Below are 13,419 nucleotides of genomic sequence, written 5' to 3' on the forward strand. Positions count from 1 at the left end.
AAAAAACCCCCCAACATTTCATTAACTTTGACTTTAATAACTAACTGGATTATGTCTTTACATGAGCACGGTAAGCATTTATATTCCATATGCACCCGGTCATCAAATATTAATAAAATTTGACGAACTTATTTTTCTATCAAAGAAGATTAAATATTTTACATTAATCAGTTAATATTATCACACCATCTTTGAGTCTGATGATTTAAAAATATTTTTGGTAATAAAAAAAGTACCCGTTTTTTTTTATAAAGTTTGTGTAATATCTGTAGCAATCGCAGCTTCTCGGATCTTTCCACAGAGCTTGGAAATTCCGAGCTAGCGGATCGGCACGACAATTCTAAAAAATCCGGATAGACTAAGGCTTTGGTTTTGTAATTTAGAGTGCTAGATCTTATGTCCGACTTGAATTTTAGAAGAAAACAATGAACCATCGATTGTAAGTTTGTGCTTTGATACGTTATGATATCCAGTAAATGTTTTAAAGTTTATCATTAAATGTTTATGATATATTATCTTAGGTATCTAAATATTGAAATATTTTTGTTGTTTTGATCAAACATGCTCTTTTTAAGCAAAAATATTTTTATTTATTTGATCGTCTGCTTAAATGTCCAATTTTCAGTTCAGGCATGTCAAAGTATTTTATCTTATATTACGTACCGTGTTTTCATGTTGTAAATGTGATGAAAATATTAAAAAAAACAACCTGATCTCTTAAATTGGAAGGCGTACTACTCTGATAAGTTTGTTAAAACTACACTGACTTTTTATAGTTTTGTCATTTATAATAAAAAAGTTTTTCACATCGTACATTTGGAAATGAAGGCGATTTTTGAATATTTTCAGTGATGGATTCAAGGTGAAGGACATTGACGAAGGAATCAGTGTCACATGTGATAAGTATGGGAACAAGTTCCAAAAAGAGTTTCATCGTATGTGGAAAGAACAAATCCTATGTGATGCTACCATAATGGTGAGTAATTCTTGATAGATAATGAAATTATTCTTAATTGCTATGTGCCGGTAGATATTTAAAAGTTTATTATTAAAGAGAAAAGAACGTGAATGATTATTCAGTCATATAACAGATAGATTGTCCCTGCCAAATGTCTCAGTTAGTTGTACTCTGATTGGATAACATTTATGGGTCCCTGGTTTGAATCCTAGTCTGGCCTTTCATGTTTTCTCCCATCCTGTTCCACTACAATTGAATATCATTCTCTTTTTCACCAAAGAGCCTACCGGTAGTTGATAGAGCTTCTGACTGGCAAAAATTAATGGTGTTCAAATCCCTGTCTGATGTGTCAATTTTTCTCTCATACTGTTACAATACAATAGATTATCAATCTATATCTACTCACAGACGGAGACAGGGGAGGCAATCCCTGTACACAAGGTTGTCCTCTCCATGCACAGTGACTTCTTCAAGGCCATGTTTACCTCTGGGCTCCAGGAAGCACAGGTCTCCAACCCGTCAATCAAACTCACCGAACACCCCGCAGACATCGTGAAGGGCATCTTAAAGTTCATGTACACAGGCTGTTTACCAGGTATACTAGAGTTTAAAATCTTTCTGGAGTTTAAGCTCAGCAGTTATAGAATCAATACAGCTCTGATTATCATAAATAATTTTCCAAAATATTGGATTGAATTTAGTGAACAGTTGTATTGATGTCACTCAAATTAGAAAGTGAAATATATCAGTAATCTGTAAACAAGATAAATGCTGTTGTTTAAACAATAGAAATTCAATACATTCTTTGGTGATTCTTGAGGGTATGAAGGTAGTGATATTGCAGAAAAAATACTTAACCCTTGTTATGCATAGAGTGTAAATAAAATTATTAACAACTAAATTACTGTTAATATGTACCGGTAACAATTAGTGGTTTATTCTTTTTAAATTTTTGGTGGAAAGCCGGTTCTGCTAAATCAAGTACATTGCTAAATGTCATTCATATATGTATTAAAATAGGCACATTCAAAGATATGGTAATTCAAATCAATACTAACTTGTTGAAAAATCATTTTCTGTCAAATATCCTAGATGCTAAATATAATACATATCAAGTATTGTACGTTAGATAGAGTAAAATTGGTTTTCTTAAGAGATAGAGGAAAAAATACTCAGTAGATGTAAATACATTGAGATGACTGACATTGTTTTTGATGAATTAACTAGATTTGAACAGGGAGACTGTTCAGGACTATATCATGCTGATGGACCAGCTACAGATGGTGTCTCTGAAGAATGCCTGCTGCCCATTCATGGAGGACAACATTGATACTAACAATTGTCTGGGTAACTAATTAAATTAAATTTAAAAACTCTTTATTTAATACATACATTTTTTTTTAAAACTTTAAAAGTTTTATATAGTACCAAATAAAATAATTTTTGTGTGTTTTATTTTTGCTAGATATACCATAATGTGGCTATTTCTATACATGCATATGCACAATAAAAATGAAGAACACAAGTGAGAAAATTACCGGTATCTATTAATTAACGAGTATCTGCTTAAGGCTTATTTTCACTTTTATCACATTAAGGCCTGTTCAGAATTAAGTACATCTACTTGATTTACCATTCTTTTTCCTAGATGTATGGATATTTGCCCAAAGGTTTTCCTGTGAAGAAATGCAGAGGAAATCTTTGTCTCACATTAAGCATCAGTTTGGATTTGTTTCTTGCCAAGAAAATTATCAGCACCTGGAGAGTGAAGCCCTTATATTTCTGCTGAGTCTGGGTGAATTGAACATAAGTATGTACATATGATCACTCATGTACTGGTACACAGAGGGTTGAGATAGAGTACTTTTACTTTTTAGTTATACTGTGGTTTCATTAATATTCAAGGGTATCAATTTTCATGGATAAAGTAAAAATTACAGTTTCAAGGATATGTAAATTCATGGTCAATCACCCTATGATATCAATACAAATTGTTTGTAGAAATTGCACTTCAATAAACATTTAATTTCATTGATAAACTTAACGACAAAAATAAACATTCAATGAATATTGATGAAACCACAGTAACTTTCACGAGAACTAATGACCATTAATCCTTTATGATATTGTCACGTAAAAAACTACATAACATAAGGGAAATTCACATAAGTTTGATGAATTGGTACGCTGTCATAAAAGTCATTGGAAAAGACACAAATTCATCAAGATAAAAGAAGCATGGAATGAATATCAAATATTGTTTATTTCAATAAGTTTTGTTGAAATTTTTTATAAAAATTTCAATTTTATTCAAACTTCATATAGTGCTATGGAGTCCATATAACTTAAGCCCTATTTTTTGTGTGGTTTTTCAGGTGGTGAGGGGGTGATATTGGACTCTGTGTGTGGATGGCTGGAGAACCACCAAGGAGCAAGCACTGAAACCATCTGGGACATACTGAAGTGTGTCCGCTACAACCAACTCACAGAAAAGGAAATCACTGAGTTTTCTGATCGAGTCTTCCAAGGAATGCCAGACCAACTGAAAGGCAAGAGCTTGTAGTCTAATCCCAGAAATCTGGACTGTAGTGTAGATCAATGTAATAAAGATTATCATTTTTTGTGTTTTATTCAGAATTTCAGAACTACATCCAGCAGTACAGAGCTGATGTACAAGATAAACCTCGAAATGAAAGAAAACACATTTATGTGATTGGAGGGTACTTCCAGTCAAGAACTGGGTCAGTATAGCTGGGATAAATACATGATCATTGGAATTTCTTGTGGCTTAATTTTGATATATTTAGCAGAAACCCCTTACCCTTCAGAACAGTCGAAGTTGTGAAATGATTTGAATTTACATGTAATACACACTTTTAAATCATAACCCCCAAAAGAATATTACATATACTACAATATTCATAAGCCATATGGAAAGAAAACAAATTGTTTTGATTGCCTTAACAAAAATATTTTGGTATCAAGTACCGGTACAAATTTTTTCAGCCCCTGCTCTCCACGCCTTCAAACTGTGGAACAATATGACGTCATAGAGGACACCTGGAGAAGCACAACCCAGTTCCCCGTGCTGGCCTCATCCCTGTACGCCGTGGAAATGTTTGGGAAACTTGTGTGTTTTACTTCCTACTCGACTGGCTTCATTGCAGCCTTTGAATTTGACCCTATCCAGCTGAAATGGAGGAACTGTTCCACTGAATTTCCTGAGAGTGTTTTGAAGACCATTCAGGAGTGTTTTAAGGAGACGGGTGCCCTGTGTTACTGTGAGGAGTCTAGCATGTTGTATGTGCTATGTAACAATAACACTTACGCCTACAGAGTCGTCTGTGATAGCGGGGACTTCAGTGTGGGTGCCACTCAGTGCTGGAGATACCCCATGAACCCGTCTCTGGCGTCATTTGCTACGGTAACCTTGGATAAAGATCTGTACGTCATTGGCGGGGAGGAGCGGCTATCTGTAAGGGACGTAACTCAGGTCAATGACGTCATGCGATGTAATGTCCAATGTCATGAGTGGACGCAAGTCACGCCTATGTTGGAACCCAGAGCAAGCTTTGATGCTGTTAACTTTGGTAGTATATCTCATCTTTTTAATATTTTCATTATCAACAAAGTGTGCCCCAGTTTCAAAGCAATCAATTAATATTTTTTTTGAAGATGAGTTAGGAATGGCTTCATATGATGAAGTTTAACTTACTTTAAACAGTGAAACTTCCGTGTGACTTACTGTAAATTCCTTATTTTACGCGAGTACTTAATTCCGCGATTTCACTGTTTGTTATCAAATCGCAAGAATATAAAATCGCGATCATCAATTTTTTTGTTATAGTTTCCTATAGTTCAAACCTGTTAAAAAAATAAAAGCGAGATTAAAATCTGCAAGGCTTTTCGCTATTTTACTTGGAAATTAAATCCCCTCTTTTAATTAAGAATCTACAGTATTTTGTTGATTTATTGAAGACTATTTTCAAATTAATGTGTGGAAACAAAATGGAAATTTGACAATTTTTTTTTTTTTTTTTTTTTTTTTTTTTTTTTTTTTTTTTTTTTGTGAGTGAATATTTTATTGGCTCAACAATTATGGTACATATATTTTTAGAACATAATTCAAAACGTTTCACAATAGAATAAATGATAAATAGCATGGAAACAGATCAATATACGAGTACTTTGGACATGGAGCTAAAATATTAACATTGATGTTTATAGTTAGTTTTAAAAATCGTCCTTCCTCATCAGTGAATGTATCCGTAACTTTAAAATCTAAATTTTGAGGTGTTAAGATTGCTACACCACATTTATTTGATAAACCATGTGAGAACAATATTCTGGAACCCCACTCTTTTTCCCACGTGGGGACAACACTTGGTGTGGTATGGGTTTCTTGTAAAAAAACAAAATGATTTTTGTAGTTTAACTTTAACCAATTAAAAACACAGTTTCTTTTTAAGGTAGCTCCTAGACCATTGACATTTAAAGAAAGTAGAGAAAAATTAAGATTCTGATTCATAGATATTGTTGTGTGTTTTCTTTACTAAAAAATATTGAATAAATGCATAAATGTTGAGGATAATATGTCTACATACCAGACATTGAACCAATACAAACAAAAACGGAAAGGGGGTGCAAAAAGAGATGGAAAGAAAAATTAACAAGAAGAGAATATTTACAACAAAATGTATATGACACATCTTAAATGTAGCTCTGCGACTTACTTGATAATGTCGTGTTGAATATTTATTTGAGCTTTACCAATTCAATATTCCTGATAAATGTGTATGCCGTTACAGAAAACAAAACATGTGTATACTCAATATCGGAAACATCAACATGACTATAAAAAAAAAACCAAAAATAGAAGCTCGGATATCCGAAAAGGCAGACCGAGTAGGTATAGATGGGGAACTAAAAATCCCGGATTAATGATAAACTTAAATAAATGATACCTGTATCAATACAAGATTATGTATATATATGTATATATATACATATAAATAATATAAGTATGTAAATAAAATAATAAATAAATAAATAAATAGGATTTAAATATCAGCACGAGGCATTCGAAGTCTGGTTTGTGCAATAGAAGTGCATGTGAATACAATTAAGTAGACAAAAATAAAGTAATAGTTTTGTCAGTATCTCACCCAAGTAAAGTATACCAATTAATCACTCAGTTTGCGCAGTGCATCAATCGCTACATTTTCCATAATGGAGAAGCGCCGCAATCCAACGTGTTTTGCAAAGAGTCTAGTGACAACGACGGCCGCGTTCTCTATGTTGTTGTCGCGCAAGGCACCGAGTATTTTGCGACCAGCGCCGTATTCGCCATCATCCTGGTAGTCCTCGTGGATCAGGCCAGATTTATCTCGAAAACGGTACACAAGAATGTTGTGATCCGCTCTGGCGCAGTCTGGGACGCTCACTACTTTCTTGTAGAAGGCTCGGATGTTCGCGTAAGTATTGACTGCGGCAGCTGTTGCGGTGAATTTGTTACCTGCTTCAGTAACCGGATCACTACTCACGACTTCTAGGGACTCGGTCTTCTGTTTCTCGTCATCGTCTATCAGGAGGATGTCTTCTGCTCTTGGTTTCATGACTTTGTCTCGATAGACTGTTCCGTTTTGGAAAACAAGTTTATTTCCCAGGATACGTGTGCGGACGTTATCTTCTTTGTACTTGTTACTCACCTCGATCAACTTTTTGCGGTTTTCAGTTATTTGAATGGGTTGTTGTGGGGTTATGAAAAATGGCAGTTTGGGGGTTCTGTCTTTCCTCTCTCGTTGTGCGCTCAAAATTTTCTCTTTATCAGAAAAGTTAATGAGTTTGCCTGTGATAGAGCGTGGCTTGTCTTGTCTTGTCTTGTCTTGTTTGTTCCAACCATTCCTGTGGATGTTGCTGAATTCGGTATTTATTCCAAAGTGTTCTTTTATTAGTTTTGGTATTTTGACAAAGAGGTTCTCTCCGTCTTCCTCTGCTAAATTGTGGATCATGAGGTTGTATTTCATGGATCTTGACTTCAAATCGACAATGTCGTTTTGGTTTTGAGATACTTTGCGATCTAAACTTATGACTATAGATTTGAGTAGTTGTACCTCTTCTCGGAGCTGAGCGTTCTCCTTACGTAGGGATTCCAAATCGTCAGCGTTTTCGACGTAAGTTTGCGCTAGACAGGATAACCTGTCATGGAAACCGTCCTGTTCATAAAGGTCATCTTGGATTTGCGCAACGTTTTTGGCTAAAGAAGCTGCTATCTCTTCGAGAGGGTTCGCGTCCTGGCTTTCATCATTGTCGTTCCTGAGAGAATCATTTCCCATACTTCGACTACGACCACAACCGTTTGATAGACTACGACCGGAGGGTAGACCACGACCGTTAGACAGACCTCGACCGTTAGGTAGGCCTTTGTATTGTGCCCACTCAGGTATAACGCTTTCCCTAGTGGACTCATGTTTACCAGAGCGTTCCAATGGTGAACAGTTTTTACGGTTGCTTTGTTGTCTTGTTTTCATACCTGACATAATGCAATGTTAAACAAAATCCAGAAATCCACAAAAATCCCACAAACTTGAACGAATACACTTTAGAATAGTTTCATACCACACTACACCTCACTCTTTAGAAAAAGTTTCCGATCACAAACGGCATTTTATGCTCAAAACATTCTGGTCAAGGAGCTTTTTTAAAACATGACCACCTACGTCAACGCATGCGCATGGAATTTTGACAATTGATTTTATATGATTTTTGAAGATTTTGGTATCATTGTACAGAGGTTGTTGTGTCTTTGTACAGCTGTTGATGTATTTGTACAGATATATTGTTTTCCTTTTACTTATGTTGGTATCTTTGTACATAGATTATGTCATATTTGTACAAATGTTGATATCTGTACAATACATTGTATCCTTGTACAGATGTCGCTATTTTGTACATTTACAGCAGTTGGTATTTTTGTACAGGTGTTGTTATATTTGTGCAATTGTTGTGTTTGAACAGGTGTTGCTGTCTTTGTAAATATGTTGCTATTTTTGTACAAATATTTGATAACTGTACAGATGTTGTCATCTTTGTAAAATTAATTTTAACTTTGTACAGATGTTGCTAACTTGCTATCTTTGTACATATGTTGCTATCTTTGTACAGATGTTTTGGTATATTTGTACAGATGTTGCTAACTTGCTATCTTTGTACAGATGTTGATATCTTTGTACAGATGTTTTGGTATATTTGTACAGATGTTGCTTTTTTGGTACATACAGATGATGCTCTCTTTGTACAGTTCTTGGTTTTGTTGTACAGATGTTGCTCTCTTTGTTCAGTTCTTGGTTTTGTTGTACAGATGATGCTCTCTTTGTACAGTTCTTGGTTTAGTTGTACAGATGTTGCTATCTTTGTACAGTTCTTGGTTTTGTTGTACAGATGTTTTAGTGTTTGTACAGTTCTTGGTTTAGTTGTACAGATGTTGCTCTCTTTGTACAGTTCTTGGTTTTGTTGTACAGATGTTTTAGTGTTTGTACAGTTCTTGGTTTTGTTGTACAGATGTTGTAGTGTTTGTACAGTTCTTGATTTTGTTGTACAGATGATGCTATTCTTGTACAGTTCTTGGTTTTGTTGTACAGATGATGCTCTCTTTGTACAGTTCTTGGTTTTGTTGTACAGATGATGCTCTCTTTGTACAGTTCTATGTTTTATTGTACAGATGTTTTAGTGTTTGTACAGTTCTTGGTTTTGTTGTACAGATGATGCTCTCTTTGTACAGTTCTTGGTTTTGTTGTACAGATGTTGCTCTCTTTGCACAGTTCTTGGTTTAGTTGTACAGATGATGCTCTCTTTGTACAGTTCTTGGTTTTGTTGTACAGATGATGCTATCTTGGTACAGTTCTTGGTTTTGTTGTACAGATGTTGTAGTGTTTGTACAGTTCTATGTTTTGTTGTACAGATGTTTTAGTGATTGTACAGTTCTTGGTTTTGTTGTACAGATGATGCTCTCTTTGTACAGTTCTTGGTTTTGTTGTACAGATGATGCTCTCTTTGTACAGTTCTATGTTTTATTGTACAGATGTTTAAGTGTTTGTACAGTTCTTGGTTTTGTTGTACAGACGTTGCTCTCTTTGTACAGTTCTTGGTTTTGTTGTACAGATGATGCTCTCTTTGTACAGTTCTTGGTTTTGTTGTACAGATGATGCTCTCTTTGTACAGTTCTATGTTTTATTGTACAGATGTTTTAGTGTTTGTACAGTTCTTGGTTTTGTTGTACAGATGATGCTCTCTTTGTACAGTTCTTGGTTTAGTTGTACAGATGTTGCTCTCTTTGTACAGTTCTTGGTTTTGTTGTACAGATGATGCTATTCTTGTACAGTTCTTGGTTTTGTTGTACAGATGATGCCCTTTTTGTACTGTTCTTGGTTTTGTTGTACAGATGTTGCTCTCTTTGTACAGTTCTTGGTTTTGTTGTACAGATGTTGTAGTGTTTGTACAGTTCTTGGTTTTGTTGTACAGATGATGCTATTCTTGTACAGTTCTTGGTTTTGTTGTACAGATGATGCCCTCTTTGTACAGTTCTTGGTTTTGTTGTACAGATGTTGCTCTCTTTGTACAGTTCTTGGTTTTGTTGTACAGATGATGCTATTCTTGTACAGTTCTTGGTTTTGTTGTACAGATGATGCCCTCTTTGTACTGTTCTTGGTTTTGTTGTACAGATGATGCTCTCTTTGTATAGTTCTTGGTTTTGTTGTACAGATGTTGCTCTCTTTGTACAGTTCTTGGTTTTGTTGTACAGATGTTGTAGTGTTTGTACAGTTCTTGGTTTTGTTGTACAGATGTTGCTATTTTTGTACAGTTCTTGGTTTTGTTGTACAGATGATGCTCTCTTTGTACAGTTCTTGGTTTTGTTGTACAGATGTTGTAGTGATTGTACAGTTCTTGGTTTTGTTGTACAGATGTTGCTCTCTTTGTACTGTTCTTGGTTTTGTTGTACAGATGTTGCTCTCTTTGTACAGTTCTATGTTTTGTTGTACAGATGTTTTAGTGTTTGTACAGTTCTTGGTTTTTTGTACAGATGTTGTAGTGTTTGTACAGTTCTTGGTTTTGTTGTACAGATGATGCTATCTTTGTACAGTTCTTGGTTTTATTGTACAGATGTTGTAGTGTTTGTACAGTTCTTGGTTTTGTTGTACAGATGTTGAAATGTTTGTACAGTTCTTGGTTTTGTTGTACAGATGTTGCTCTCTTTGTACTGTTCTTGGTTTTGTTGTACAGATGTTGCTCTCTTTGTACAGTTCTATGTTTTGTTGTACAGATGTTTTAGTGTTTGTACAGTTCTTGGTTTTGTTGTACAGATGTTGTAGTGTTTGTACAGTTCTTGGTTTTGTTGTACAGATGATGCTATCTTTGTACAGTTCTTGGTTTTATTGTACAGATGTTGTAGTGTTTGTACAGTTCTTGGTTTTGTTGTACAGATGTTGAAATGTTTGTACAGTTCTTGGTTTTGTTGTACAGATGATGCTCTCTTTGTACAGTTCTTGGTTTTGTTGTACAGATGTTGTAGTGTTTGTACAGTTCTTGGTTTTGTTGTACAGATGATGCTTTATTTTGTACAGTTCTTGGTTTTGTTGTACAGATGTTGTAGTGTTTGTACAGTTCTTGGTTTTTTGTACAGATGATGCTCTCTTTGTAAATTTCTTGGTTTTGTTGTACAGATGTTGTAGTGTCTGTACAGTTCTTGGTTTTGTTGTACAGATGATGCTCTCTTTGTACAGTTCTTAATTTTGTTGTACAGATGATGCTATCTTTGTACAGTTCTTGGTTTTGTTGTACAGATGTTGTAGTGTTTGTACAGTTCTTGGTTTTGTTGTACAGATGATGCTCTTGTTGTACAGTTCTTGGTTTTTTTGTTGTACAGATGATGCTTTCTTTGTACAGTTCTTGGTTTTGTTGTACAGATGATGCTCTCTTTGTACAGTTCTTGGTTTTGTTGTACAGATGTTGTATTGTTTGTACAGTTCTTGGTTTAGTTGTACAGATGTTGCTATCTTTGTACAGTTCTTGGTTTTGTTGTACAGATGTTGTAGTGTTTGTACTGATGTTGGTATCTTGTTCAGTGGATGCTTTTCTTGTACAGATGTTGCTGTCTTTGTACAGATGTTGCTATCATTGTACAGATATGTTGATATCTGAGCACAGATAATGATATCTTTGCAGAGATCTAGATATCTTTGCACAGATCTAGATGTAGTATCAGGTATATGTTGTTGTCTTTGTACAGATTTCAGTATATGTGTGGTGATATCTTGTACAGATTTCAGTATATGTGTGGTGATATCTTGTACAGATATTTGTGTATTTTACATGTTGTTATCTTATTACAGATGGCAGGATCTACGTTGTGGGCGGGTTTAACTCACGGAGACTACGCACTGCTGAGATGTTCTCCTCTGTGACCGGTCAGTGGACCTCAGTGTGCTGTATGAACAAAGAGAGGAGCCACCTCAAGGCAGCCGTGCTGTCAAACAAGCTGTATGTCATTGGAGGTATGTTATACAATGAATGTTTCTATGTCATTGGAGGTATGTCAGACTATGTCTGTTTCTATGTCATTGGTGATATGTCAAATAATGTTTTATATCATTAGAGGTATGTCAGACTATGTATGTTTTATATCATTGGTGGTATGTTAGAATTTGTATAAATCTATGTCATTGGAGGTATGTCAGACTATGTATCTACATGTATGTCATTGGAGATATGTCAGAAATTGTATGAATCTATGTCATTGGAGGTATGTCAGACTTTGTATGAATCTATGTCATTGGAGGTATGTCAGACTCTGTATCTATGTCATTGGAGGCATGTCAGACTATGTATCTATGTCATTGGAGATATGTCAGACTATGTCTGTCTCTATGTCTTTGAAGGTATGTCTGACTATGTATCTATGTCATTGGAGATATGTCAGAAATTGTATGAATCTATGTCATTGGAGGTATGTCAGACTATGTATCTATGTCATTGGAGATATGTCAGAAATTGTATGAATCTATGTCATTGGAGGTATGTCAGACTTTGTATGAATCTATGTCATTGGAGGTATGTCAGACTATGTATGTTTTATATCATTGGTGGTATGTTAGAATTTGTATAAATCTATGTCATTGGAGGTATGTCAGACTATGTATCTATATCATTGGTGGTATGTCAGAAATTGTATAAATCTATGTCATTGGAGGTATGTCAGACTATGTATCAATGTCATTGGAGATATGTCAGAAATTGTATGAATCTATGTCATTGGAGGTATGTCAGACTTTGTATCTATGTCATTGGAGGCATGTCAGACTATGTATCTATGTCATTGGAGATATGTCAGACTATGTCTGTCTCTATGTCTTTGAAGGTATGTCAGACTATGTATCTATGTCGCTGGAGGTATGTCAGACTATGTATCTATGTCATTGTAGATATGTCAAATTATGTTTTATATCATAAGAGGTATGTCAGACTATGTATCTATGTCATTGGAGATATGTCAGACTATGTATCTATGTCATTGGAGGTATGTCAGACTATGTTTGGTTTTATATCATTGGAGGTATGTCAGATTATGTTTGCTTCTGTGTCATTGGAGACATGTCTCAAGTATGTTTTCTAAGACATCAAACACCATAACGATCAGTAATTAGTTTGTAAAAACCATCAGCTGTGCTTTCAATTTATCATTTTGTACCATTTTGTGTAGTGTGTATTTTAGAGACTTAAAGGTCAATTTGAGCCTAAGAACTATAGGTTGACCCCCTGTCTTATGGGTTGGGCCTATATGAGTAAGTTCCCCTTATCTCTTGGCGCCCTTGCCCTGGTCGACAAATTTTTTTTTTTTTGGAGATGTCACACTTTGACAAGGTTTTGACAAAATAACGATATCTGAGTAATAAACAGCAGTTTCTGGTAATCATGATGTTATGTATTTTGAAAAAAGTTGTTTAATCTAATGTTTGCTTTACGTTTAAAAGAAAACCGCTTAACTTTGACATGAAAGTAAGTTCTAAGAGCACAAACATTGTAAAATACCCTTTTCTTCTCCCCATATCAATATTGATATACATGCAAAACTATTATGAAATAATCTACTTGTAAAATATTTTTGTCACCATAGAATGCCTGTTATTTTAGACAAGGGATTGTCTTGTGATTTGTTAGGGACATTTGTTTACTTGGCTGCTGTATTACTTTTTACAGTCGGTATAAATGACACCTTGCTTATTTTACAGGTAAATCATATTCGCGGTTTGAGGGCGGAGCCCGTAAGGTGTTGAGCTCTGTGGAGGTGTACGATCCGTACACGGACACCTGGTCCTTTGTACAACCCATGCTACAGAGCAGGTGCATGTTTGGTGCTGTGGTTCATTAGTATGAGCACACCAGAGCGAATGATGATTAGAGCAACC

At 35.1% G+C, this 13,419-nt stretch overlaps 1 protein-coding gene across 1 annotated transcript; it reads left to right on the top strand.

The window, feature by feature from the left end:
* The first annotated feature begins 387 nt into the window (after positions 1–387).
* On the top strand, positions 388–13,382 carry LOC128158051 (kelch-like protein 12). The gene is made up of 10 exons (XM_052820737.1): positions 388–439; positions 850–976; positions 1,367–1,553; positions 2,186–2,305; positions 2,607–2,768; positions 3,334–3,507; positions 3,594–3,699; positions 3,965–4,548; positions 11,347–11,508; positions 13,243–13,382. Exons 1-10 carry the CDS (start codon positions 426–428, stop codon positions 13,380–13,382), a joined length of 1,776 nt encoding a protein of 591 aa, XP_052676697.1. The 5' UTR covers positions 388–425.
* The last annotated feature ends 37 nt before the right edge of the window (positions 13,383–13,419 follow it).

This window comes from Crassostrea angulata, chromosome 8, assembly GCF_025612915.1.
Source record: "Crassostrea angulata isolate pt1a10 chromosome 8, ASM2561291v2, whole genome shotgun sequence".
Classification (NCBI taxonomy): domain Eukaryota; kingdom Metazoa; phylum Mollusca; class Bivalvia; order Ostreida; family Ostreidae; genus Magallana; species Magallana angulata.